General features: G+C 45.0%; 1 protein-coding gene across 3 annotated transcripts in view; it reads left to right on the forward strand.

Annotated features, from left to right (window-relative positions):
- The window catches only part of SPTBN1 (spectrin beta, non-erythrocytic 1), a 177,671-nt gene that overhangs the window by 110,632 nt on the left and 39,335 nt on the right, over nucleotides 1-27,704 (forward strand). For all 3 annotated transcript variants that reach the window (XM_081157102.1, XM_081157103.1, XM_081157104.1), the window contains 9 exons: nucleotides 5,918-6,069; nucleotides 16,048-16,221; nucleotides 20,624-20,715; nucleotides 21,289-21,369; nucleotides 21,723-21,838; nucleotides 24,337-24,449; nucleotides 25,217-25,404; nucleotides 26,397-26,514; nucleotides 27,515-27,673. In XM_081157102.1, coding sequence (XP_081013228.1) covers nucleotides 5,918-6,069; nucleotides 16,048-16,221; nucleotides 20,624-20,715; nucleotides 21,289-21,369; nucleotides 21,723-21,838; nucleotides 24,337-24,449; nucleotides 25,217-25,404; nucleotides 26,397-26,514; nucleotides 27,515-27,673 — 1,193 coding nt within the window. The remainder of the gene's footprint in view (nucleotides 1-5,917; nucleotides 6,070-16,047; nucleotides 16,222-20,623; nucleotides 20,716-21,288; nucleotides 21,370-21,722; nucleotides 21,839-24,336; nucleotides 24,450-25,216; nucleotides 25,405-26,396; nucleotides 26,515-27,514; nucleotides 27,674-27,704) is intronic.

A 27,704-nucleotide genomic window follows, 5' to 3' on the forward strand; every position in this document is an offset into this window, starting at 1 on the left:
AAGGGAGGGAGGGAGGGAGGGGGGGAGAGAGAGAGAGAGAGAGAGAGAGAGAGAGAGAGGGAGGGAGAGAGGGAGAAAAGGAAAGGAAAGGAAAGGAAAGGAAAGGAAAGGAAAGGAAAGGAAAGGAAAGGAAAGGAAAGGAAAGGAAAGGAAAGGAAAGGAAAGGAAAGGAAAGGAAAGGAAAGGAAAGGAAAGGAGAAAGAAAGAGAGAGAGAGAGAGAAAGAAAGAAGAAAGAAAGAAAGAAAGAAAGAAAGAAAGAAAGAAAGAAAGAAAGAAAGAAAGAAAAGACAGTGAATCTAGATACTTAGAGAAGAAAGTGTAGCCAGAGAGAGAGAGAGAGAGAGAGAGAGAGAGAAAGAAAGAAGAAAGAGAGAGAGAGAGAGAGAGAGAGAGAGAGAGAGAGAGAGAGAGAAAGAAAGAAAGAAAGAGAAAGAAAGAAAGAAAGAAAGAAAGAAAGAAAGAAAGAAAGAAAGAAAGAAAGAAAGAAAGAAAGAAAGAAAGAAAGAAAAGACAGTGAATCTAGATACTTAGAGAAGAAAGTGTAGCCAGGCATCCTAATCCCTCTTAACTTGGCTGAGCAGCGGGAGAGACAGCAACACCCAAGGACACCAGCATGTACAGCTCTGCCACTGCTGACCCGTGAGCAGCCCTGAACCTCACCGACTCTTGTGTCTACCTCCCTGAGAGAGTGCTGTGCACATCTAGTGAGCTTTAAGAAAGTATACATTTTTATTCAGATGTATGATGGTGTTACTGCAGGCATGCCATTTTATAAAATTCTGTCTTTAGGAAAGAACACTGTAATAGAATTTTACTTACAATTCACTCCTTCCAAGGATCAGAAGCTGACCTAGATGCTTATGTAGCTGTTTCCATTCACTCGAAGTTGGGTTTATTCATCTGCTTCTCAGGAATTCTCATTTTCAAGGCAGTTGACTGATTCATCTCTGAGCCTGTGGAGCTAAAGATTTGGCTGGATCTTAGAACCACTTGTGGTTCTCTGGGTTCCAAAGGCATTTTGGTAGAACTTGTGGTTATGGAAAACTTGTTTTGAGAGGAGCTTTAGGGGTCCTTCCTGGCTCCCACCCCTGCATTAACACAGAGACTGCTTCACCAAGCTCCCTCCCACAGAGGGCTTCCTTTCTTTCTGCCCTTTCTTCTCTTGGTTCCCCACTTTTCCATCCCTGGCCTACTGATGCTGATACTAACTTGAATCAGTAGGTATGCAATGATGTCCAGGCTGCCAAGAGGTGGTAGTGTCCTCGGAGACCATCTTGTTGTGTCCCCCTCTGCCACACTGAGACAGTCATTGCAAAGAGGTGTCATTGAGCAGTGTTTCACCCTTGAAGGCCTTACGTGGAGGTGTGAGGAGACCCATTCTCTGTAGTTTCAGAAGTAGAGTGAGACTTCCTGGGCCACAAAGACAGATCTAGTCTTGATAGAGACACCATCCCAACAATTGGAGTCACCCAAGGGCTGGAGCAGACCCTTTACAAAATAGGACTTGGGTTAGGATGGTGAGATTATGGGTGATTCCATATTTTGTATCACTGAAATATGTTTTGTGTTTATTTTTGTGTTTTGTTTTTTTTTTAATGCTGAGCTAGAGGCATTATTGCATAGTGATTGAGAACTAGGTTTTGGAGCCAGCCTTGCCAGAGAGTTATTAGCTCCTGCCTCATTGAATAGTTATAAGGATTGGGACATAGTAAGTGTTCAATGAATGCTGCCATTATTTTAATAAAAAAAGAAAGAACAAGTCATTTTCTTTTTATACAACTAATAATCTCCTGCCACACACATACAGTTTCCCCCTCTCTGGGACTTTTAAATAACTGGCCCAGGCACTGTAGAAGGGAGTGTGGGGTTTTTTTTTGCTTTTGAAAGAAAGGTGTGATTCAGATGACTTTAAAGGCTTGTTACACCCTGAGATTATGTGATTCCATGATCCCTGATAACTTTCTCAAATGGTTTGGACTGATGAGATGCTGCCTTGCAGGGGAGAAGGAGAAGGAGCTGATTTAATGAGCAGTCACGACAAGCTGGCACTTTGATGTGCACTTCGCCTCCTCTCAGTACATGCCAGAGCAGCCCTTAGCTGAGTCCCCCTAAGTAAATATAATTGGGGGTGGGGCAAACACAGCGGAGAGAGACTCACAGGGAGCAGGTCAAGCTGCCTGTTCCTTGGCACACCACCTACTGAGTTCCGGGCAGGGCTGGGTGGGAACCTGCCTCAGCATCAGGCTCAGCCATATCAGCTTCTTGGGAGGAGATGCAGGCACGATTTGGCTTGATGAACAGCAATACAAGGCCCTGAAAAAGTAAAAGGAATGGAAATGGTGTGAGGGACAGAAAGGCCCACTGTCACACCAGCCCAGATGGAGCCCACCCGCAGTTCTCCCTGCTGCTCCTGCAGCGGCTCCTCTGCCTTGCAAGGAAGCAGCATGCCCTTTGTGGAGTGGGCCTGAGGGCACGGAATTTCTGCTGCCACCAGCCAACGTGCACACCGGCAGGATAGAAAGCCCTTTTGATGTAGGTAATGAGAGTAATGAATGACTAACACCCCAATTCGGCTGTCCTTCTCAGGGATGTCCCTCTGCCAAGTGCAGCCTGAGACACTGTGAATGCCAACTCCAATTGGTGTAAGCCCAGAATGTCTCAACCAGGGCTCCTCAACCCAGCCTGGCACTGCTGACACATGGGGCTGGATAATTCTTTGTTGTGGGGGCTGTCCTGTGCACCATGGAATGTTTAGCAGCATCCCTGGCTTCTACCTACTAGATGCCAACAACACCTGCTCCCCCCCCCCCCCCACACACAGTTGTGACAGTCTCTGGACATTGCCAGATGTTCCCTGGGGAGCAAAGTCACCCCCAGCTGAGAACCACTGATCTAAATAACCAAATCAGTACAGAGCTTGTAAGGGTTCCCTTTCCAATCACCAGATTTGCTCCTGCTTGTGGAACTAGAAGTGGTTTCCTTCTGCTACTCCCACTCCTCACACCGCTCAGGCACAGTGACAGCAGCCTGAGCTTGGACACACGCCTCTGGACTGCCTTCCTTTGTCTGTGCCAAGGGCCTCCTGCTCCTCCTCAGGCAGGCGCCTGGCCTAATCTGCCCCTGCCTGGCTGCGTTGGGATCACAGGGGTGATGTCACCGTGCCTTCCCAGGAAGGGTGGAACAAAGGACGGAGTCCCCAAGGACGTGCAGCCTCATCCTCAACTGGGCCTCTGGGTAGATTTTTGCCTTTTCCTCTTGCTCCTTCCAGCCTCAGAAGTGTTTGTGTTCACCAAGTGATCCATTGTAAGGAGAGGACACACTAAGCTGGCCGGCCTTTGTGTCTCCGGCTGAGCCCATTTCCTGCCCCTTGTGTGTCATGAGAGTGTTGGTTCCGGTCCAGCCCCTGCATGGAATCTTCCATGCCTTTTCCATTGGGGTGGTGTGAGCCCTGTGTGATTCTTCTAGCATGCTTATGCTACCTGGAGCCAGCTTCCGAAACTGAGGAGAGGAGAGAAGTGGGGAGCAAGAAAGAGGGCTGGAAAACAAGACTTCATTCCTTTTATTTTGTTTAGTTTTTTAAACTTCTCTTTCTCTTTTTCTTTCTTACCTTCTTCCTGGAGTTTCTGAGGACCACAGCAGCCCCCAGGAGCCTTCCCACCACAGATCCTCAGCCTGTATTATTTCCACTCGGTTCTCTCTGTTCCACCCGTGACCTCTCTGTGGTCTCCTCATGGGGAGGGGTGGGAGTGGGGTGATAACTCTTCAGGACAGGGTGCCGTGGGGGTGCTTTTACTGTCTTGAAGCAAATCCTCAGAATCTCCTCATAAAGGAACCTGCTAATTCAGAACCTGAAAGAAGCTTGGGTGTTTCTGTAATGTGAGATTCACCCAAGGAGTGACAGTTGGCTGACTAACACATTGTGTGCTTGTTTATTTAGAAATGCCTTAATCCAAGCGAGTTTTCATTTTGATCTTGTGCCCTTGATAGACTGGGTGTGGTAGTGACTTTGAGCCCCAAACCCTTTAATAACAGCCTAGGATGCCCATCAAGGGCTTTATGAAAGATATTGTTAACTCCAGTGCAGCACATAAAAGATATTATAAAAAAAGTTAGTTGACCCTAAATACATCTGAACCATACCTAGGACAACTTAATGTGTCTGTGTATTCTGATCTGGATCTGCTCTTTCAAAACAGCCAAACTTAGGCCAAAAAAAATTGAAAATACAGCTCCCTGTGTCACTGTCATAAAGTTACCATCCATCAAGATGATTGTGTGATTAATAATGCATGTGATCTTTTCTGTGTGACCTATCGTGACGGTATTAGTGCAGCTCCTTTTTCAGTCTCCAGTGTGCCCCTCACTGCCTTTTTCTTGTTCCCCCAATCCTGTCCTTTCTGATCCTTTGTCTGTTTTTGGTCTGCCTTTGTTCCTGGGGAAAGGTCCTTTTTCTCTCTGGATGGGCTGTTCCTTTAGGGAAAGGTTGGACTGGGAGGGAGCTGCTGGCTGCAGCAGGTGGCCAGCTGTCTTGGCAGAGGCCCCCAGCTCCCTCACCTGCCAGGTTGGCAGCAATAAAGGCTCATCCCACGTTGTCTGTGCCTCCCTCCCTCCCTGCAGTGGGGTGGATAGAAGCCTCAGCAAAACCTTCCAGACAGACCTTCCCGGGGTGCTCTGGCCAGCCTGGGAATCTGGTACTCCCAGGCTTCCCAGCACATGCCTCAGCAAGGGTGGCTTTTTAGTTGTCACCCAATGGTGTTGAAATACATAAAAATTGTTGGGATCTGCCCCCCTTTTTGCAGATTAATGCATAAACATCTTGGTGGGTTTGGGCTTGCACTGGAAGGAGTAGATTTTGGGTCCTTTTGGTGCCGATTCATATTCATGGAACTAGAAGTGGGGTGGGTAACTGTAGAAAACAGTCAGGAAGCACAAGTGGGTGGGTCCAGGGCACATGCTGTGGATCCCCATTGAAAGTCTCAGCAGCCTGCATGTAGAGCATTCTACAGCGGCAAGACGATTGGAAGCCTATTTGTTAAGAGTGAAGGGCCAGTTATGGGAGATGTGTCTAGAATTTGTTTTATGCTTTGAATTGGACAGCACTTGATCACTGAGACTTGAAGAACCTAATATTGTTCCCTGGATGATTTGGATGTACAACTACAACACTTTAGAGCATAAACTAACAGTTACCTTTTCAGCGAATGGTTGAAGTTTGGAGGTGATAGTTGTCCACTCATCTTAAAGAAGAGGACACTGAATCCAGGGTCTCAGCACAGTTTTGGGGAAATCTGGGGCCCAGGCCCTACTCTTCCAGTGCCTGGCCAGATCTCTTTGAACTCTACCATGTTGCTGCCATTTTCTGTGTTGTTCACAGAGCTTGTGACTCAGCAAGTGAAAGGGTCGTTGCAGATCAAGGTCATAAGTGAATTTATCTTATTAGATGATGCCTGATCCTTCGTACAGGGAAGTGATTTCTGAATGTCTTCCGAGCTTTTCTATCCCCATGTCCTCCCATATTCTGTGCTTCTCCCACACTCATCTTTTGAGGAACAGTAGCTGTAACATACACATTAGAGAGTTTGCCAGTCAAATATCAATCCATTGGACAGGATTGCAAAAGGACCTTGCTATAATCTACTGTACCCTGCCATCTCTTCAGCAGAAATGGGAGACAGTGAAATGAGTGAGAACAAAGGATATTCTGCTGGTGGTATGCTTAGGGGCCCAAATATTCAAGGATTGCATGATTCCTGTATTCTCCAAGAGTCGATCGTGCTTAAGAGGAGCTAAGTAGAGGTTTCATTCGAGTTCGGTTTTGTTTTCTTCCTTTGGCTGGGATCCCATGACCCTGCTGGCACAAAGTTGCTGCTGCCCTTTCTGTGATTGATGGTAAAGCAGGATCTCCTCTGCTTGCAGATGAGCGTGAAGCTGTGCAGAAGAAAACCTTCACCAAGTGGGTCAATTCCCACCTCGCCCGAGTGTCCTGCCGGATCACAGACCTGTACACTGATCTTCGAGATGGACGAATGCTCATCAAGCTGCTGGAGGTCCTCTCTGGAGAGAGGCTGGTAAGCGTTGGGATGTTATTTAAGTGTCTTGCAGCATTGGTGGGGTAATATTTTTGAAAAATCTAGCAGGACTTCCCTCCTGCTAAGTTATGCAATTAATGGTTGATGTTTTCGAGGAGAACCTTGATAAGTGAGATGAGCAAGTTGGGGAAAGCTCCTGCATAAACATCCTGAGCCTTGGTGATGCTTCTGAACCTGTAGTAAGGTGGCCACATTCTGGTAATTTGCAAGGTTACTACCTTTGGTCAGAGGTACCTTGGCTGGTGTCTCCCATTAAACAGGTCATGGTGCTGGTAATTGAAGGGCCAGGCTGGGGCTCTGGCTCCAAGATGAATCTGTAGCCCACAAGATCATGGAATAATTTTAGATTTGTGTTTTATTGCTTCTCTGGAAAATCTGAGCTGCCGTTTTAAAGTGGCAAGAATTGAATTCAGTAGTCTCTGACGTTTTTTGCTTTCTTCCCTGCACAGTTTTTATTTTGGGGGTGGAGGGAGAGGCTGGTGTTTTGTCGTCTCCTTGGAAACTCGGAGCTTTTGATGAATTCACCATGCCTTTTCTGGCAAGGGAGTTTTCAGCCTGCAGTGAAAATTGTATCCCCATTTTGTTTCCCAGAGTTACCACAGCTGCCTCTGATGTGACTTTTGTTTATGAACCTTAAACCAAGGAAGCTTAAGCCAGTCTCTGTAACTGACCCAACAGGTTTTGTCACTTCTTGGTTTGAAAATGGATGCTGTATTCTACCAGAGCCCATGCAGTTCCATAGGTGGTGGGTGGGACTGAGCCAAAAGCTGACGCCTAGGGATACAGCCCCACATCTGTAGTGACATCACCAGGAAAATATGCTGGCGGTTGGCAGGGCTGCCAGAAAGCCTTATTTTTAACTTGATCTCCACCCTGTAACTTGACAGCCACATGGCTCTGTGCAGACCGACCCACACACCTCTGACCACAGGCAAGGACCTAAGGTTGTACCCTGCCCTGTTATTAGCTCACAGACAGAATTGCCTTGTTGAGCCTGGGTAAAAAGAGAGTCCCAGTTTTCTCTCTCCCTGTCCCTACGTTCAAGAACAGGGTCCTCTGAAAGAGAGTAAGGCCCCATCTCATCTGTAGGGAGTTTTGTCCATGGCCTTTGTTCCCTGTGCATGAGGATGTGGTTGCCTCATTTTCTTTGGGAGTTTGTGGGTCACACTAGACAAACTAGATTAATAAAGGAGGCTTCTCCCTAAGACTGTGGTGGCTGCCTAAAGGTGGTTTGTAGGGTGACAGTGGGGGCAGTGGGCCCACATGGAAAAGGCAAAGGCTGGTCATTGATTGCATTTCAGTTTGTTTTTTGAAGTGAGTCTTCTTTGAGAGCCTAGGCTAGAATTATTGTAATATCCACCTTTAAATATAATTTAAAAAAAAATATCTTTATTGATTTCAGAGAGAGGAAAGGAGAGGGAGGGAGATAGAAACATCAATGATGAGAGAGTCATTGATCGTCTGCCTCTTGCACGCTTCCTACTGGGGATTGAGCCCACAACCCGGGCATATGGCCTGACTGGGAATCGAACCTGAATCTCCTGGAATCGAATCTCGATCTCCTGGATTATAGGTTGATGCTCAACCACTGAGCATGCTGGCTAGGCTAAATATAATTTTTGTAACCAGACTTTTTCCCCTACTTCTCAACCTTTTTTCCATTAATGTTTAGCCTAGTATGATTGTTTATTGATATTTTTTGAATGATGTTTTGAAAGTAGCTAAAAAAATCCTTAAAGGTCATGTGGATAGAAATTTGTTTGAACATTTATTTTTGTCCAATAGGATCCAGTCTTACAGGCTGTAGGGAGTAAGTTGTTCACCTTAGAAGACCCATAATTCTTTTATTCCAAGAAGATTGTGTCCTTGATAATGTCTACATAATAAATGGAATTAGGCCTGTTGCCCCTTTTTTTTGAACAGGACAACAAAAATATACATAGGTAGAAAAAAGCAACCAACAAAGCATCATTCTTAGTTGTGCATGGATACTGCCCACTCCTCTTTTTATTTGCTGCTGGCTTTTTAAAAAATTTTTTTTGCAGTAACCCATCGACCTAGGAGAGTAGATGGGGAAGAACATAAGATTGCACCATCTCCCACCTCTCCTGTGGTCAGTGCCAGAAACAGTGTTTAGCAATGACATACCACTTTGTCAAAACCACAAGTGCCTTTACTTCTTTTATTATCCATTCCTCACAGCCAACCCTGATTATAGGTTGGGCAGTCTGATTAATCTTCTTATTCCATAAATAAGGATCCCGTAGATAGAGTGAGCTAGAGCTCTGGTTCATTTCGACTAGAGATTTTCAGCCTTTTTGGCCCTGTGGTTTATTTGGTTCATGGAACTTTCTGGAAGGGACACAAACCCTCTCTGCTGTTGGCTGCAGAGGCTGCCAGGAACTCAAGTTAGAGACCCTCCCTATAGACCAGGACCTTCTTGAGGGCTTGTCCCAAAGGATCCTTGCATATTCAGATTCCACAACTAATGAGGTGGTTAGAGCTTCCAGGCCTGGGTAAATTAATGTCCACAGCTAAGGGCGTATCATCAGATAACATTCATCCAGCACTGGGCTTTCTGCACCACTGATCCAAACCCTGGGTAACATAAACATTTGCACTCCATCTGGAGCCTTGTGTCAGTCGGCATTTTAGCCTTAGCACTTAACCACCGGCTTGGCAGTAGGTAGTAGATAAATGTGCAAGGGCCCAGAGTATCTAAATTGACTTTATTGATAGATTCTTGGAGCCAGTTCATCCCTCTTTACAGAGGAGGAAATTTGTCTGATTTTTTACTGAGCAAAGTTCAAAGAAACATTAGTTTAATGATCCAGACAGTTTCTTCTAACCCCAGCCTGCATTTTGGCTCAATAAAATTTGAGTTAAATTTGAACAGGTTTTAGGTAGATACTTGGGTTATTAGGGTTGATTCTGATGTACTGGGAAACACCAGAGGGCAGAGATCTCCATCTTTGGTTCTGGCTTGGGCAGGATCCATGTCCAGAAGTGTCCCTTTCTCTGCCTCAGGTATGTCAGCTTATGGAGCAATGAGAAAATTGAGGCTGAGCCAGGAAGCTGCTGTTAATTGGGATTGGGTTGATGAGAAAGACTATTCCTTTTCAATATCTTACTTTGAAATTTCTATGCATTATAACTCTTCATAAAGGCCTCGCTTTAAAATTCCCTAAAATATACAGACCCATCCTTGACTTTGGCATCATCTGAGCAGGTGAAAACGGCAAGCACAGAAACTGTGCAGGTCTCTTTGTTATTGATCCCAGGGCCAGGGTAGAGCAAGGCTCAAGGGGTGAAGGTATGTCTCACAGCAACACTGACATGTGAAGGGAGTAGGGCCTCTGGCTTAACTAACATTTGAACGGAGTCAGGCCTGGACTTTGGTGACAGAATAGAGCCCACAGGTCATAACCCAGGTTGAAGCTTGCCTATGCCTGCCCCTTTTCTCCATGGGCCTCAACAGTGAAGAATAGTCCTAAGTCAGAAGGCCAGTTTCCTGCCTTGCTCCTGCCAGCCTGAGACCTCACCTCTGACTGCAAGAGGACAAGGTTTTTAAGTGAACGCCTCTGCCCTCCCCCCAGCCCTCCCCGTTTCCAGTTGCAGCTATCACTGGGTTTTGCTTGCCTGTTGTTTTCCTGATATTCTGTCTTCTTACTCTGTTAATCAATCTCAAAAAAGAGAAGGGGCGGGGGTGGGGTTTTTGTTTTTGTTTTGTTTTATTTTTTTGCCACTGTTAATTCCAAAACAGGCTGAGCTAGTTGGAAAAGATAGGTTTGCTATGAGATTTGTTAAGCCTTAAATCCCACATTGCTCTGCTCCAAATGAGTTTTACATAAAGCCTTTGTTAAGAGAACTATTCTGGTCTGTATTGTTGAGACGGGTTTTGTGGACTGGCCACAGACTCTACCTGTTGTTTGTAATATCATTTGTGTGGGAGAATTTGCTTTTGTCCTAAATAAGCAGCCACTAAAGAGTATCCCCATTAAATTGAGGTCTTATTGCACAAATGCGAAAAGTGAATTTATAGTAATGGGTACCATACTGTAAGGTACCAGATGACTGGCCCTAAAGCCCTGGAGTTCAGAAGGGAAACAGGTCTTCTGGATGGGGTGTCAAGGAACCCCAGTAAGTAAGTGGGTGAGGTTTCAGCTGGATCTAGGATAAGAGGTTCAGGTGTGGATAGTGAGAGCATATAGCGGTTGAGTGTTGGCTGGGAGGCAGAGTCATGAGAGCATTTGGGGACTGGCATCAGGGAGGAACTGTGTAGGGAAAGCAGCCCGGCTAAACTGGAGTTTGTTTTTGGAAGGAGCAGTGATGGTGACTTAGTATGTATTGTTTTTAGTGTTTATTGTCACACATTGTCTCATTTATTTCTCATAGTTTAATGAAGTGGACAATTTATGTTTTATAGAAAACACAGGCAGAGTGACCAGGGTCTTGCCCAAAGCCAGTGTTGCTAGTAAGTAATATGACTTGTACTCCAGCCCTCTCTACTGTCTGCTGGTCCCCTCCTTCCCCTGTGAGCCCTCTTGAAGGAGAAGGTGCTCCTTGGGAATGAGTGGGTCTCAGCCAATGAGGAGACAGGCAGGAATTAGTATTGTTCCCTCACTGATTTTAATTGGACAAGAATCGTTTATACGCTGCTCAAAGCTCAAAGTTTGATGTGTAGAGAGGTGTTTGGGGACTTACTGTGAGATGAATTTACTATATATCATATTAGAGGAGATTTTGGAAATTAGTGCTTCCCATTCTACCCTCCTTATAAAGTAGAGGCGTGTGTATGTGTAGTGAAAATTGATTTGTGATTAAAAGATGAAAGCATAAGCAAGTGTTCATCACACTGTTGTACTGAGACCAGTTAGTGTCTTTTCTGTTTCTTTTTTACCTGAACAATAAAATCAGCAGGCACTTCAGAATTCACCTTGCATGCTAGTAAGTCTTACATCCTCCAACACAGAGATTGTATGTTATAGCCGGAAGTGACTTTGAAAGCCCACTAAGTTAGACCCCTTCATTGCATAGGTGCTGCAACTCAGAGTAAGCAGCATGCAGGGCCATTCAACTGGTGTGTGGCAGATCTAGGCCACAAGCTGGCCACTCCCAATGCCCAGGGCTAGTGTTCTGTCCACCCTGCAACCCTTGGAGAGCTGTTGCTCTGTGGCTTCAAGATGGCTTTGGACACTCATGGAAAAATCCCAAGAGAGTGGGGGTTACCAGGGTGGAACAGAGTGGCTTGGTTCCCTCCCGGCCTCCCAAAACACCCTGCCAGGAATCCTCGCCATGTCTCTTCTATTCAAGGAGGTTGAATCAGCTCCAGGAAACATGTATTTTCTTCTTTCCATCTCTAGGTTCTGATAAAAACTCTGCCATTGTAATTATACCATAGTTCTGCAAATCCTGATAGCCACAGGATATAATTGACCCAAATTCAAGGCTGGGTGGGCAGCTGGGGTAGAGCCATGGACCAGGAAGGGGCCACCCAGCTCCCATCCAGCCCCCAAGTTCCTAAGGGCAGTGGGTCCACTTGGACAAATTTGACCAAGGCTACACCATGTCTCAGAGGTAGGGCTTGGACTAGCCGCTCTAGTAAACAATTAGAATCATGTTGTGAGATGCTAGAGGTGGTTATTTAGCCCTTTAATTCCCACTCCTTCTTTGGAGTCAGAAAGAAGATGGGTCTAGAGCTAGGTCTGGGATGGAGCTGTGGTTGATAAAGATTTGGGACCAAAAGGGAACTTGGGGAGGTGAAACAGGAAGAACATCTACAAAACACAGGAATACTGGCCATAGTGTGGGAAAGTTGTTAAAATTATTTAAGGGAGAAACAGTAAAAATAGGCATTTCCTCAGAGGAACCGCCTCCCTGCCTCCCCCCCCCCCCCCGTTTCTGAGTCACATGTGAGTGTGGTATTGGTATTGATCTTTGTCTCCACATTAATGACATTTCAAACTCCCGGTCAGAAATGCATATGTTGCCTTGGGAATGAACCTGTGTCACACTAGGAATGTGACAATAATAAATGGAGGCAAGACGGAGTGCTCCTTCTCCCTCAGAAGTAGCCACTCTTAGGGCGAGGCTTAGGAAAGTGTTCATTACGGAGAGGTGCACCCACCCCCCAGTTCCATTGTCTTTGGTTTTCTCCATTGTTATTTCTCCTTCCTTTTGAGAAGATGGAAGTTTAGTGATATAAATAGCTCTTTAAAAGGATTTAAACTGTCTGCCAGATGGATACTGAGTCTCTATTTTCTTTCATGTGGAAACATGTACCACTCTTGGTTCTTGGTGTGGCATGAAGAGCGTGAGCTTTGGAATCCTGGCCCACTACATACTAACTGGTTGCACAGATTACGTCATCTCTTTAAACCTGTGTGTTCTCATCTGTAAACTGACAACAATAACTATTATTATGCAGTGTTATTATGAGGATTAAATGTGATAACAGATATACACCACCTAACAAAGGTTGCTCAGTAAATAGCAGCCAAGAATTTTTAGATCTTGTGGGCTATGCAGCTTATAGGACCGATGTGTTTCATTCACTGTATAGCTCAATGAGATCATGAACAATTGCTAAAATTAATTTCCTGTAGTTATTGCTCCCTAAACTTACCCAAGTATTGTGCCTTAAAACGTTTTGGAAACCCTCTGAAGCAAATAGAAAGAGCACAAGACTTGGGAATTCGTATACTTGCATTTTAGGGATTTTTACTCCCTCATTTGTGCCACCGGCACATCATCTAACCTCACCACGTCTTGTTTATTCTTTTGGTTTAAAGGGGGTTGATATGCCACAGAAGATGAGTGAGCTTCCATCGAGATGGAGTGTGGGGAAGTGCTTTTATACAGGTGGTCTAGTGAGGTGCTGAAGCAAGTCTCCTAATAGCGCTCGCTGCACAGTAGTTAGCCTAGTGTGAGTTACTAGCTACAGAGCAGTAATAATTAAAGTATCTCTGAAAAGTCATGCTTTTCAGACTTGTTTCCCAATCTCCTTTGAATTACTAGGTATATAAGCCCCAAGTATCAAGATTTAGGTATTTTCATATCCTCTCCTCTCCTTCATCCCATCTACCCCTTCCTCAGGACACCTCCCAGCTACACTTTTCTCTACCACTTTTTTTCCTTTCTGGTCAGGAATTTAATCTGGGGTATTAGGATTAGAAGAGTAAGAATATCATCACTATTTGGGGGCACATTTGCTTCTCGTTTTAAGTTTGCCTTTCATTTGATGTATATCAACTCCTGGCTCTTAGTAGGAGAGTTCTCTCTAGACCCTAAGGATTTGATATTGCCTGAAGGAGAGCTATGTTATTTATAAACAGTTTGAAGCCCAAGTGGCATAGGGAGAGGGGAGAACTCCCCCCCCCCTTTTGAAGTAGAATTAATTGTTGGGAGGAAAATACTTGAGGTCTCTTTTGCTGGTAGAGATACTGTGGGTTTGAGAACACCATAGTGATTAGTTTACTGATTCATTTATATGGCAGCCCTTTGAGATAATTATTGATATTATCTTCATTTTATGGGTAAGCAGTTGAAAAGTAAGGCACTAATTTGCCAGAAGGTGGGGAAATTGTAACTCCAACGTGGACATTTTAACATCAGAATCATTATCTTCTCCACCTAATTGCCTATCAAAAACATATTGTGTGTATCTGGTTTGCTCATGTTTGATGTTTTGGAAGATGTTAAAGCCAGGAGCAGTAGGAAAATTTAAAAACACACACACAACAACTTAGAGAAAAGTAGAGCCTCCTTCCCTCCCCACGCCCAGTCTTGGTTTGATTTTGGGGAGAATTGCCCAAGAGACCAGGGCAGGGAGGTGTTTGTTTCCTGAGAGTTTTCCATTTCCTCTGGCTTTTGGAAACTTGATGTTTGTTAACATTTGAAGGAGTCCGGTCATTTACCCTAAGAGGTTTGTCTGCCATTTTTGTTTCAGTTCTTTCCTTTGTCCCATGTTACAGTGTTTCCTGGTGGCTGGTGCTTGCCGGGGACTTGAGTTGCATCTAGGTCTATAGTAAACCATCCTGAGCTCTTCTGGCAGGGCCAGTCAGCACTCACATGGATCCCTGTGATGTGGCCAACTTAAAGAGGCTGTTGGGTGTATCCTTGAGGGAGAGCTTGCCAGTGTTGGCCTCAAACCACTGCTACCGAAGCAGTCACAGAACTGGCGATTGAGCCTACCTCCTTTCTGTTTCGATGTAATGTTGTCATTTGACCTAACATAAGTAACAAATCTCAGCATTTCCCACATACCTGGAATAAAATAATTGGGAAGTTTCTGAGAGAAAATGCCTTTTGTTGGGGGTGTTGGTGTGTGTGTGTATGTGTAAGGAAAGCTATCATAATAGTGTAAAAAGCTTCACTTTCAGAGACCTTTCTTTTTCCATTGCTATTATTTGAAAATAGAATCTGCCACTGTGGTAAGGCCTCCGTTTGTAATCTTCTTTCCTCAAGGTTAAAGCATGTTCTTCTCCGCTCACTAGTTTTTTGTAGGAGAGAAAGTTAAAACAAAACAAAACAAAGACATAATCTGAGACTGGCTACTTAAAATGCTCACTTGTTATCCAGGTCATCTTCCCTTCAGATGTTTTCCATCTGGCAAATAACTGAAGATCTCAGCTGCAGAGGGGAAGTGGGAGACAGGCAAGACTTCCCTGTCCTAGTGGCTGCTGCCCTGGCCTGGGTGTGCCTGGTTGTGGCCGCCTTCCCCCAGCCTTCACACAGCACACACCATGCCCAGCCCACCTTCATGCAGTTCACTGCATGTGGCCTTGTGCTCTGAACCAAACCAGAAGCCACTGGAAATATAGCGGGCTTATAAAACATTATTCCTGCTCTCAAGAAGCTAGTAGTCTAGTTGGAAGTAATAAGAGTGATGTGTGAAACAACAGCAAAAGAATAAGATAGATGATTAGTTTCTGAACTCTGTGGCAGACGATAATTGCACAGAGTTGGGAGAAAAGGGAGGCCTGTGAGAACTGGAATGGTTGGAAATGTCTTTGCGAAGGAAAGATGTGCCTTGTGCTGAGCCTTGAAAGGTGGGTGGGGTATGGTGAGATGGCCAAGGAGACATGGGGGAGGTAGGACAGTAGCCACCAAGTCAGCCAGGCTGAGTACATTCTTCTGACTAGCGAGGTGTGTGCAGCCTGTTGGCATCTGTGAAATGGTGGATCAGCCAGAGGTGCAGCCTCTGCTAGGGGGTGAGGGATGGAGAGGGCGTGAGCTTGCTCTCAGCACAGTCTAGATGATAGAGACCCATTGAACATTTCGTGTGTGTGTGTGTGTGTGTGTGTGTGTGTGTGTGTGTGTGTTTTGCTTTATTTTAAATGTTTACTCATAACTGGGTAAGAGGAAAGGAGACATTTGGGATACTCAGGTTAGATTACTCACATTCCCCCCACCCCGTGTCATCCTTTCTTTTCAGTGAGTCACACCCTTTACTCAGTTCCCTCCCCATCCCCTGCACAAAACCACCTCATTCTCCTGATTCGGTGTGTGTCCCCTCTTTTTATTATGAGCCACCCTTAGGAAACTACCCAAACCAGCAGATGGCAAACCTAATTTTAGCGTAGAGCTGTCAGAAAACCCTCAAAGGTGTTTTGCATCTGCAAAAGACTGTGTGGATGGCAGAGGTAGCTCTGAACGTCTACGAAAACTGGGTCCGCTTTTCTCTAAACTTTCGGTTTCTCCACGCATTTGTAAATTGTGTCGCTTCCATGATTAAACAAACCTGTAGAGAGTAATTGGTTACCATTCCTTAAGTAACTTTTCTAAGCTGTTAGATAAATACTGTCCTGGGACTGAATGAGCACACTTGGTTTTAAATGTTTTGGTTTATGTAGGAGAGTGTGGCATGAATGGGCAGTGTGAACACTGGGCAGTAGCCCTGGGCCTGTCTCTGCCCGTTGGATGATCTGTTTCCACCTTCTGCTCACCCATTTCTAGCCTAAACCCACCAAGGGACGAATGCGCATCCACTGTCTGGAGAATGTGGACAAGGCCCTCCAGTTTCTGAAGGAGCAGAGAGTCCATCTTGAGAACATGGGGTCCCACGACATCGTGGATGGGAACCACCGGCTGACCCTCGGCCTCATCTGGACCATCATCCTGCGCTTCCAGGTAAGGGCCTTTGGCCAGGGGATTCTGCCTTCCTCTTGGGTACAAGCTTCTTGTGAAGCTGTTCCAGAGACACCAGGAAGATGAGGTTGAAATGGCATCTCAGATTCAGCTGTGCGGGGCTGTGTGTCACATCCAGCTGCCCTGTAGGCTCAGCTACCGCATCCTTCCTCAGTGTTGCTGGCCCCTGAAAGTCTTGGTTCTCCTGTCAGATAAGGGGGCTCTGGCTTGCATCCCAGCTTACCACTTCACTGGTACCTCCGCTTTCAGAAGCAAAGGTATAACATGCGGTTGATGCTCAGTTACTAGCACTAAGCTATCTGCACGTCACTAGATTGTAGCAAGTATTGTTGGGGTCGGCGAGAACTGGCACCAGGTGTTAGACCAGAGGAATCAGACCCCACCTGGGTTCAGCAACCTTGGCACTTGAATCTAGCTGGGAAAGAATTCAGAGCCAAGACTCAAACTATAAGAGAACACTTATTTGGAAAATCAGAGGTAGAAGTAATTTATAGAAGAAATGGGCTTAGGAAACTAGTTACAGAGATAAACGAAGAGCCCTTGGAGGTTGGGAGTGAGGATTGTAAAGGTAATACACCTGTGGGGAGGCGGAAGCGAAAGGGAAAAAGGCTCAGGGCAGCTCCTGGGAGGGAGAACATGCTGGGTCCTTGGTCCGAAGGGTTTTAACGGTGGAGATTTTAGGGGTGGTCCCAGGGGAAGATCTCAATAGAATATTCAGCAATTTTCCAGGTGTGTCCTTTCAGGGTCGGAATCTCACCGATTGATTGGTCGGCACCAGGCAGGGGTCATTATTCAGTGCAGCTGATCCTGAGGTCAGCCTTGGCATGGCGTTGCTTGTCTGGTTTTGCTGCTTTTCTGGGCCTAGAGCTGAAATATAACTGAGGCCTCTAGGAAGGAAAGGTCCGGGGGTCCAAACTGCAATACCAGCCATATGCTAGGGGAGGAAAGGTCACCCTGGGGATGAGGTACCACCCTACAGTTGTCCTTTGCTAGGCACCCAGGGCTTTCTGCCCTGGTGACCTCCTGTAGCTGGCCCATCATCCTTGCTCTGTTTATGCCTGTCTGCCTACCACAGTATCATAGAATATTCTTAGGAGAAGCTGTTTAGGATTATGACACGTGTGTGGACTCCGTTTTCATGTCATTCTCCTCTGGATGTGAGGAAGCAGTGTTCAGGGGAATGTGCACAAAGCCTCAGGCTTGTATGAGTTGATAACGACATTGTGGGTTTGTTTCAGTCTAGGGGAAAGCTCTAAGTATAGAAGTACTCTGGGCCAGAAAGTGCTCTCAAGGTCATCTTTTCCATTTCCTTCACTGTTGAGGAAAGGGAGGAGCCTTGCCCAGGATCGCAGCAGCCAGGCAGGCAGGGCTACAGCTCAGGCTTCAGCCCCTCAGGAGAGAGCTCAGTAGAGCTCATTGTCTCAGGACTGTGAAGCACCTCAGGGTGCCCGACTACTGGTTCTTCCTGCTGGAGAAGTCTTCATGGTCATGCTTCTCAGTTTAACATTGAAATGCAGGAAACACTTCTTACCATAGCGTCAGGTTACTCTGCAAACAAATGTCCCACCAGGCCCGTCTCCTCCTTGGCTGTGTTCTCTGTGCCTTTCCTTCCTGTTCCGTCCCTTTGATAAAGTCTGATTGATTTTTCTGGGTAAATGAAAATCTCACCAAAAAAGGGCAAAAACAGAAATCAAATTATAGCTGTCTTTGTAGTCTTATTAAAACTCTGAGATCACCCTCGAACCAATCCTTTTCCTTCTCGTTGTTTCCCCTGGGATTGGGCTTAAGTTAACAGTGTCTGTGTGTGTGTGTGGGAGGAGGTGGGGGGGCTGAGCTAGACAAAGAAACTCCCTGCATGGGTGGTTCCCCAGCCTGGCTGACCACCTGACTCCTTAGGAAAGCTTTTTACTAATTCAGAGTCCCAGTCCCAGCCCTTGTGATACTAATTAAGTAGGTTCCGGAGGGAGGGAGCCCCGGTTGAAGATGACATCATTAATGGAGTTAATTACAACAATCAACAACTTCATTTTTAAACAGAACTCTTATGTAGATTTCTGTCATTTAGTTTTGAATGATTTTAAAATGGAGTGAATGACATTAAATTCTCTAATCATTGCTCTTAATTTTAGGCCAACAGAGGTGAAATCAGCAGGACACTCCTTGAGCCTCACCTCAGTTTTGTAGAGTAAAATAGTTCCGTTCCCATTGCTTTTGACCTGAAGTAATCAGAGCATGGAAGGGTGTCCTGAGGGTAGCCTCTCCACATCGGGTCAGTGCTCATGTTGGTGAGCTGGCAAACGCAGCCCTTTCTAGGATTCCCAGAATTGGGTTGAGTCATTAACTTCCTGACAGCTTGCCCTTTTCTGTACTTGAACTTGTAAATGCTGATGGGCACTTTCTTTCCTTAAAGGCAAGAAATATAGGCTGCTGATGTCACTGCATGTCCTGCATTGTTGGTGTCTTACAGGACCCAGGTTTATTAAATCACCCATTCATCAAGTACAGGGTGGGGCAGAAGTAGGTTTACAGTTGTGAGTACACAAGTTTATTCTTGTATTATTGTATCATTTTCCATATGAACAACTGTAAACCTACTTTTGCCCCACCCTGTTTACATCCACTGTGCATCAGTCAGGCCCAGCTCACATTCTGCCTCCTCTAAACTTCCCACATATCCACAAAGATCTCTCTTCGCCCCAGCTCGTTGAATATACAGCCTTGTCTTATGTTACATGTGTGTGTCCCTATCGCTGTCCCCAGAGCTCCCAGGATGCAGCCTGCCCTGTCTGTACTTACCGGGTGTCCATGAGATGCTGCTGATGACACACAGGTGTTATGCTGCTGTCCCTTTGAAAGAGAGTAAAAGGTGGTGTGGGAAACTGGAATGAAAGTCTTTGAGTTTGCCTAGTCTCAACAGGCAGCTGTCTTCATCCCAGAATGATAAACCGTGCTTCTAAACGAACAAGTCTGGAAACAGATCCCGTTCTTCACATAGAAGCATAAGAAAGTTGACAGGTTAATATGTAAAATCCCACCTGCCTTTCCTGGTGAATCTGTGTCGTACCCCCTGTGTGTTACTCTTTCACATTTACTTTCTGCATGTGAACTGAGAATCCCAAAAGCGTTGGGTGTTTATGCAGACTCAGACTTCACATACTTACTATAGTTAAAAATGGAGAATCTTTTAGAAGTATAATTATTCCAATTTCTAGGTGATTTTCTTGTTGAACGTTCTAACTTTTTAGTCTTGTGTTGACATACTTTACCCTCCTTGGAATGATTGGAGCTGAAAGACAGTGGATGGCCTCCTAGGCCAGTACCATTCACCCCCAACTCCCTGCCCACATTTTATTATTATAGGCAAGACACTGAAGACGAAAGGGTGTGAGAGCATTGGTCTAAAATCATATAACTGCTAGGCAGCCCCTAATCCAAAGAGCTGGCGTTTACAGGCTTCTTGCTATGAGCTCAGGACATCATAGTCTTCATTTATGTGAGTGCACAGCAGCGCCGAGAGACAGCCACTCTCTGAATGGCTGTTCCCCAGGTGGGAAGCTGAGGAACCGCCCAAGGACATACAGCAGGTGCCAGAGCCTGTGAGTGGCTATTGAGTGCAGATTGTCTTAGACCATTGGAGCTGCTATAACAAGATACCAGGGAAATTTATTTCTCACAGTTCTGAGGGCCCTATTCCAGATTGAAATCCTCACATGGTGGAAGGCACTAAGGACCTCTCTGGTCTCTCTTATCAGGCACTAATCCCATTCATCAGGACTCCACTCTCACGACTTAAGCAACTCCCAAACGCCCAACCTACTAATACTGTCACCTTTGAGGGTTGGGATTTCAGCATAAGAATTTGGAAGGGGTGTAGATGTTCAGACCATAGCACAGACCATGGGAGCACAGCATCTCAGCATGCTCTCTCTCAGAGTTTGGGTCAGCCTTCAAGCAGTGGTGCACATGCTGTCCTCATCCATGAAGGACACACCCTGGTGTGAAAAATGTTTGGTTATGAAAAAACTGAACATAATAGTTTTCTGAGGTCTGATGAGGTTCAAGGTGTACCATATGAATCACTGTGCTGGCTTCTGGTTGAAAGGGTAGGCTAGCCTGAGGATGGAAATGACCCCTAATGGGTTCTGGGAAGTCATGCAGGTAAGTTGTCCTCACTTCCATCTCATCTCTGCGCAAAGTGGAAAGTCTCATTCTGGCTGGTGTTCCTCTGAGGCACACCCTGACTTCAGAAAGCAGTTTTCGTGGCCACTCAGAGGAGGTGGTCTACAGGGCTGGGCTTTGATCTGAAGTTTGCTCTTTATGTATATGTAGACCAGCTTTTCTGTGGCTGTCGTTAATTCGTCTAATATTTCCTTGTAAATCTTAGATCCAGGATATCAGTGTAGAAACAGAAGACAACAAAGAAAAGAAGTCTGCCAAGGATGCGTTGCTGTTGTGGTGCCAGATGAAGACAGCTGGGTGAGTGTGAGCTCAGCGGCTCGTGCCGAGTCGCCCGGGACTGAGTTCCACCGCAGTCATCACTTCCAAGGTGTTGACAAGTGTCTCTCCCACGGCCTCCATTGAGAAGTCTTGTTAACTCGCATGCAGTTGATACACTGACCTTTTAGCCAGCTCTCAGAACGGAAAGAGTTCTGATTTATATTCTGGACCTCTCATCGCCACAATCGGTTTTCCTTTAGTAAGGAAGCTCCAGAGAGCAGTATATCTTGAATTTTAAAACTCTGAAACCATGTTTGGGAATCACATCCATGATATTTAAAAAAAGTTATGGGTTTTCTCCTCCCTTTTATTTCTGCTGCTTTTGGGGAGCTTCATAACTATAATGGCCATGATCAAAGATAAATGTGGAAACCATAAAGGGGATCAAGTTAGATAGGAACCTTTAATCAACCACAGATACAAAGTTAATCAGTATCGTATAGAATGGCTGATTAGATTGGGGGTAGGTTTCAAACACGGGGAAAATTTTTAGGGAGGTAAACTTATATTTGGTAATTCTGTTGTTTTTCTCTTGTGCTTTGCCTTTGCCAGGTACCCCAATGTCAACATTCACAATTTCACCACCAGCTGGAGGGACGGCATGGCCTTCAACGCCCTGATACACAAACACCGGTAAACAGTTCTGGGGTGGAATGTTTACCTTCCTCTAGAGCAGATCTGGGTGACGTTGACCCTCATACCCATGGTCTTCAGTGTGGCACCGTAGTGGAAATTCCTGCATTCCGTGTGAGGAAAATGTGAGAGGATGTGTCGAGTCTCCTGATCGAAATACACCAGTCCTCCCATTATCCTCAGTTTTCTAAATAAACTTCGGAATGTTTATTCAAAAATCAGGTTTCATTCATTGATGATTAAGTATTATCATGAGTGGTGACTTTAAAATTAGCTTTGGGAGTAATGGTCGTATCTAACTAGTCACTGGATGTATTTTCAAACCATTTTGTCTGTTCCATTGTTCCACACAGGCCTGACCTGATAGATTTTGACAAGCTGAAGAAATCCAACGCACACTACAATCTGCAGAATGCATTTAACCTGGCAGAGCAGCACCTTGGCCTCACCAAACTGTTGGACCCCGAAGGTAAGGACTCGGGAAAACAGGTGGGACCTTCAGGGTCTTCAGCACTAAGGGCTTAATATAAGATCTGCTTTGTATGTTTTATTTGTACAGTGTGCTTTGGGAATTATCCAAGGAAAAGGAGCTTAATTTTGGTGTGAGAATTATTTGAGGATTTGTGCAAAGGCCTCAAAAAATGAATATGATTTAAATACGTTCTGAAGGAGAAGGCGTGCCAGGCAGAGGGACTTGCATGAGTGAGGAGTGAGGAAGGCATGATTTGGGGACTAACCGTTCACTAGGAGTGATATTTAGAATGATAATAGGAAATACCAGTGGAAAGGTAGGTGAGGGCCCAGCTGGCTAAAATTTTAGAGGTTATTCAGCAGGCAGTGGTTAGCAGCTGTGCTCAAGGAAGAGCGCCTGCTGTGGTCTCTCAGTGAACGGTGTGGAGTGGGTGGAGATGGAAGGTAGGGTCCCTGTGAGGAGACTGTACAGTGTTTGCTCATGAACAAGAGTGTAAATGATGAAGGTGCATCAGGAAAGGGGAGCATGTGGGTTGAAGAAGGTGTAACACTCAGTCTCTTATGGCTGGCTGCTGGGAGGCACAGAATCACGTCCTCTGCACCGACTTGATCTCTTTCTACTCTGTGAGTCCCTGCAGCAGGGTCCCAAAGACGGACGCAGGTGACATGGAGTTGACCTATGTGGGGGCAGTTCCCCAGCTTGTAGCTCCCTTGCTTAACAAAATCCTAATTCTAGGCTTTTCGGCATGAGTTATCATAGGTACTTTTTTCAATTTTGAGACGCATAAGAGGATTTTCGGTAGTGCTGAAGCTTTTTAGACCCTCTTCCCTGTGAGCAACTATTAGAGAGAGGAAACTATATGTGAGTGAAAGTTTAAAGTTCTTATAAATATAGAACAGGAAGTTTAACTCCCCAAGGGCAGATTGAGGTCATGAGGCTGACAAGCTGGCTCCTTGCTTTTTTCCAGTGCATTAGATTCACTGATATGTTCACTACAGGAAGCTGAGATAAAATTATCTTCGTGCTAACCCATTAAATTATTTCTCAACATAAACAGAAAACTAAAATTCTTTGGGCTGTGATAAATCTTTATACTTAATCCCTACCATACTATGGGAAGGCATTCTTTCTTAGCCCTAGCTCTTTGATAAAGAACCTTTTATTTTTGCAATCACTATGACAAAATCTTTTTAATAACTTGCTCATTAGTTAATCTTTCTAATCACTGCCCAGTATGAAAAGGGAGTATGTTCTCCAGATCACAAGACAAGGAACTAAAAAAGGCAGTTGATGTAATGTTACCCTGTGGGTTTGATCTTGATTATTAGTTGTCCTTACTATTATTAGTTGTCCCAGAGAGCCATTAGTTAAAATACAGCTATAGACAAGTTGCTCACTCCTTCCCCATTATGTGAACATTTTGTGTTTATAGAATAGCATACAAGCCTGGCATTTTTCTCTCATTTTCCTCCAATTTGCTCTCCTTGGAGCACACTTTGATGGGGCTGAGCAGACACCAGAATTGGTCACAGGGCCCTGGAGGGAGAGGGAGCAGTACCTGTGTTTCTGGCTCCCACTGTCATTGGCTGCCTCTGTGACACTGGGCAGGGACCTTTCAAGCCTTGTATCCCACTGTTCTCATCCTTAAAATAGGAGAAACAACCCTGTCTCTCACGGGGCTGCCAGGAGGATAGAAGTGAGGCGCGTGTGTGAAAGTACATTGAAAAATAGACTGATCAATTAAGAGTCATCCTGTGTGTTCTCTTCTTAAACTATCCCAAGTTGAGTACTTTACTCAATAATGCCAAACCCTGAAGACTTACTCATTGCCATCTTCACTCACTTGCTCCCTCTCTCAGTATGTACTGACCACACACTTTGTGAAAACAACACACTGGAAATTTGGGAGGTGGAGTAACTAGCACAGGGCTTACCAAGACAGAGTTCCTATTCTCAGGGACTTAGTCTTGCAAGACAAATAAAATGTGCATTAATAATTACAGTACCTGGCAGAAAGTAGACCGTGTCCTTATGAACAAAGTCCTTAGGGGAAAAGAGGGAGACCAGAATCCTGGCTCTAGGGATCAGAAACGGCTGTTGGAGTGGTAACTTTTCAGTTGGACCTTGAAGGCGAGGGGGAAAGTGATAGAGTGTGGAAAGCCATTTCAGGCAAAGGGAAGTTGAGAATAAAGGGAAGGACTGTTGGTAATTCTGGTGTGTGTATGGGGAATGGTGAAGATTCCAGTTTGGTGTAGATATATAGTGCCTGAAAAGAATTAGTAGTCTGTAGAATTAAAAATGTCTAGAATAGTGCTGGGCAATTTGTGGAAGCCTAATAAATTTTCAGTGGATGGAAGAAGGCAGGCATAACTCTTGAAGTACAGAAAACAAAGACACAGACCTGTTCAGTGTTGACCAATTGCTCAGGGTCTTCTTGCTGCCTGGGTGGCAGCCCCGTGAGCACAGTACTGAAGGAAATCTCTTCTGGGTTACAGACATCAGTGTGGACCACCCTGACGAGAAGTCCATTATCACTTACGTGGTGACATATTACCACTACTTCTCTAAGATGAAGGCTTTGGCTGTTGAAGGAAAACGAATTGGAAAGGTGAGCTCAACACCAGTTTTATAAGTTGTGAGACATAGTTAAGATTCACATCTTAATGGACTGCCTGCCACTGGGCTCCTTGCCCTCTCATGAATTCATAAATGCAGCAGTTTGGGGTGGGCTTTCCAAATGGCAGGGAAGTAGGGAGAAGCCTCTTCATCCCAAGGCGTAACAGAAGGAGGTAGGAGTTCAAAATATTTCCTAAAATATTTAGGAAAGGATGTGAGGAGAATCTCAGACCCAGAAAGCATACCTCCCCTCACCCTTACCAGGAAGTTGGGTATTCAGAATCCGACTGAGCCCGCTAATGTCATGGGCGTGAAATCCTACTTCCCACAGTTATGCTTTTTTCTCATCTGTCTGATGTTTGCCTGCCATGTATTTCAAAACACCTCAAACCAGATGACCTTGTCTTCTCAATGCAGTAGGAGTGGAAAATTCATGGGACAGCTCCAAGCAACATAGAGCCCTTTTTTTTGTTTCTCTAAGGATTTGGGAGCTTAGGCAACTGGAGTCATTCAGACTCTTAAACCCTTTGCCTGGGGGTTGGGAGGTTCCAGAACCAGTACCAGTTGAATAAGCTGTTCTTGCTCACAAATAATAGCCACAGTGCATGCCTATTAACAAAAGGTTCCTGGAGTTCAAAATGGTTGAGCCAGATTAGCACAGAACCCTGTTTAAGTGTGCACGTGCTCATGTAGGGTTGCAGCCACGTTTTCCTTGTGTCGTGATTTGATCGCTTCCATTTTTCTAACTCCTGTTTACAGGTGCTTGACAATGCTATTGAAACAGAAAAGATGATTGAAAAGTATGAATCACTTGCCTCCGACCTTCTGGAGTGGATTGAACAAACCATCATTATTTTGAACAATCGCAAATTTGCCAACTCACTGGTTGGGGTTCAACAGCAGCTTCAGGCATTCAACACTTACCGCACTGTGGAGAAGCCACCCAAGTACGATGCAAACTGGGATTCATGGCCGTTAACATGGGAAGGGAGATCACTGCAGTCACAGGCCCCTGTTTTCTGACTTGCATGATCTCATCTCTGAATGCTTCTTACTCCTTTCATCTGATCCTGTGTCGCTGAGATTTATTACATATCATGCCCTCTGTGAGCCCTTTCCAGTATTGTGCCACTGATGAGACTCTGAAGAACTTGTGCAGTTCCCCAATCCCTTATCCAAAACACTTGTCCCTGATGTATTTCAGAATTCCATATTTTTTTGGATTTCAAAGAAGTGGCAGTTGTGTGTATGTTGTGTACTATGACTTTAGTTGGGTCTGGGCAAGTAACCTGTAATCAGGCCACTAATATATCTGTAGCAAAATGTGTAAATGTTCATGTTGTGTTGGAGAGGGATAGACAATAGTTTTGCTGCCCCCAAAAGTTTGGTTTTTTTACATTTTTCAAAAATTTGCAACTGTGGAATAAGGATTGTGGACCTTATCTCTTAGCTATCGTAGTTTGAGAGTCATTCCTCCTTTTTCTGAAACTCCACTCAGTTGAGTTCCTTACCGAGGTCTCTGAAACCCATTGAAAGTTTCATTTGGTAATCATTTGAACTAACTCTTGCTGAGTGCATTCGACTGTGCTCTCAGAATGACGTAAGTTCATTGCCCAGGACTTACGGTCTAAACCTTGAATGAGGTGATTAATAAAAGAATGCTATTGTGTACCCCCCAGATACAAATCTCAGTAACAACAAACTCCAGCCACACAAAAAAATTCCACAGTTGGGCACACTTTGAGGTCTGTAATACCGAAAAACTAACACACTCCAATTTCTCTAACATGCGTTTCACATAAGTCAGACCAGAGATAAATGGCTTTTTAAATTGTGTGGCTGGGTGAAATGTGTTCTTTTGCCTGAAGCAGATTAATACTCCCCTTGAAGGAACAAAATATAATAAATGATATTTATGGTTGCTTTTTTCTGTGCTTAGATTTACAGAGAAGGGGAACTTGGAAGTGCTGCTCTTCACTATTCAGAGCAAGATGAGGGCCAACAATCAGAAGGTCTACATGCCCCGGGAGGGGAAGCTCATCTCTGATATTAACAAGGTAAAGCCGACCCACCTGGTCCTGCTTGGGCCTGCCCTCCTGTAGGCTTCAGGTTCTGTCACCGGGTTGTGATCGCTCAGAGGGAAAGGGACTGACAGGGGCCATCCCTGTCTGCTGAGTTAAGGGGCAGCTGTTGCTTGGGTATTGCAGAAGGTCAGGGAATACTTGCCTGAGGCTGGCCTATTGTGGGTTTGGGAAGAATGTTAGATTTTTATCAAACCAGTTTGGGTTCTGCCTGTTTACCATGTTACATCTGTCATGCAGTTGACTCAAACATCTTTAAATTGCGGAAAGGAGAACACAAAACTTTATGTCATGTATCTGGAATCTCTAGAGGCTCAGGCTTGGAATTTGGGCTCCTTCTGTCAGAGAAGCTGTTAAACAATTTCTGTTGTCATGCCTGTTACGTCTGCAGTTAGAGAATTTCACAGTGGGCATTATTTCCAAATACAAATTTGGAAAACCTAGAACTTTGGTCAGTTGTACTCATTTAGACTCTTTTAAGTGGAATTTTTTAAAATGTCATGAAGTAAGATGGGTTTCATAGAAATGAATTTAATATGTACAGTCAGTCAGTAAAGATTTTAGGGGGGGAACCTCAGATGAAGTGAATTAAAAACAAGTGGCTCAGGATGGGGTGAATGAGAAAGTCACAGTAAGATTTTTTCTGAGAAAAATCATTTGTCTTTTTTATATGATCAGAGCTGTTGAAAATAATTACTTTGCTTCCTCTCAAAGTAAGAGATTTATTAGTTTTCTTGCTCCATATCTGCAATGGTTTGTTTTCCAAGTACAACACAGGATCTTTGGATTTAGATAAGGGAGAGTGTTCCCAGGAGGCTAAAATGAGAGGAAAGTATTTTTTCCTCAAGGCTCAAGAGTCAGTGAGGATGGGAGCAGGACTTCCCTTCTAAGTTCTTGGGTCTTTTTGAGAAGTAATAGCTGTTGACTAGCCAGGGAAAGCTTGAACGATGCAGGAAACCGTTCTTTCTCTCCGCAGGCCTGGGAAAGACTGGAAAAAGCGGAACATGAGAGAGAACTGGCTCTGCGAAACGAGCTCATACGGCAGGAAAAACTGGAACAGCTCGCCCGCAGATTTGATCGCAAGGCAGCTATGAGGGAGACCTGGCTGAGTGAAAACCAGCGCCTAGTGTCTCAGGTTCTGCTCCACACCTTATTCGAGAAACTGC

The sequence above is a fragment of the Miniopterus schreibersii genome (assembly GCF_964146895.1).
Source record: "Miniopterus schreibersii genome assembly, chromosome: 13".
NCBI classification, from domain to species: Eukaryota; Metazoa; Chordata; class Mammalia; order Chiroptera; family Miniopteridae; genus Miniopterus; species Miniopterus schreibersii.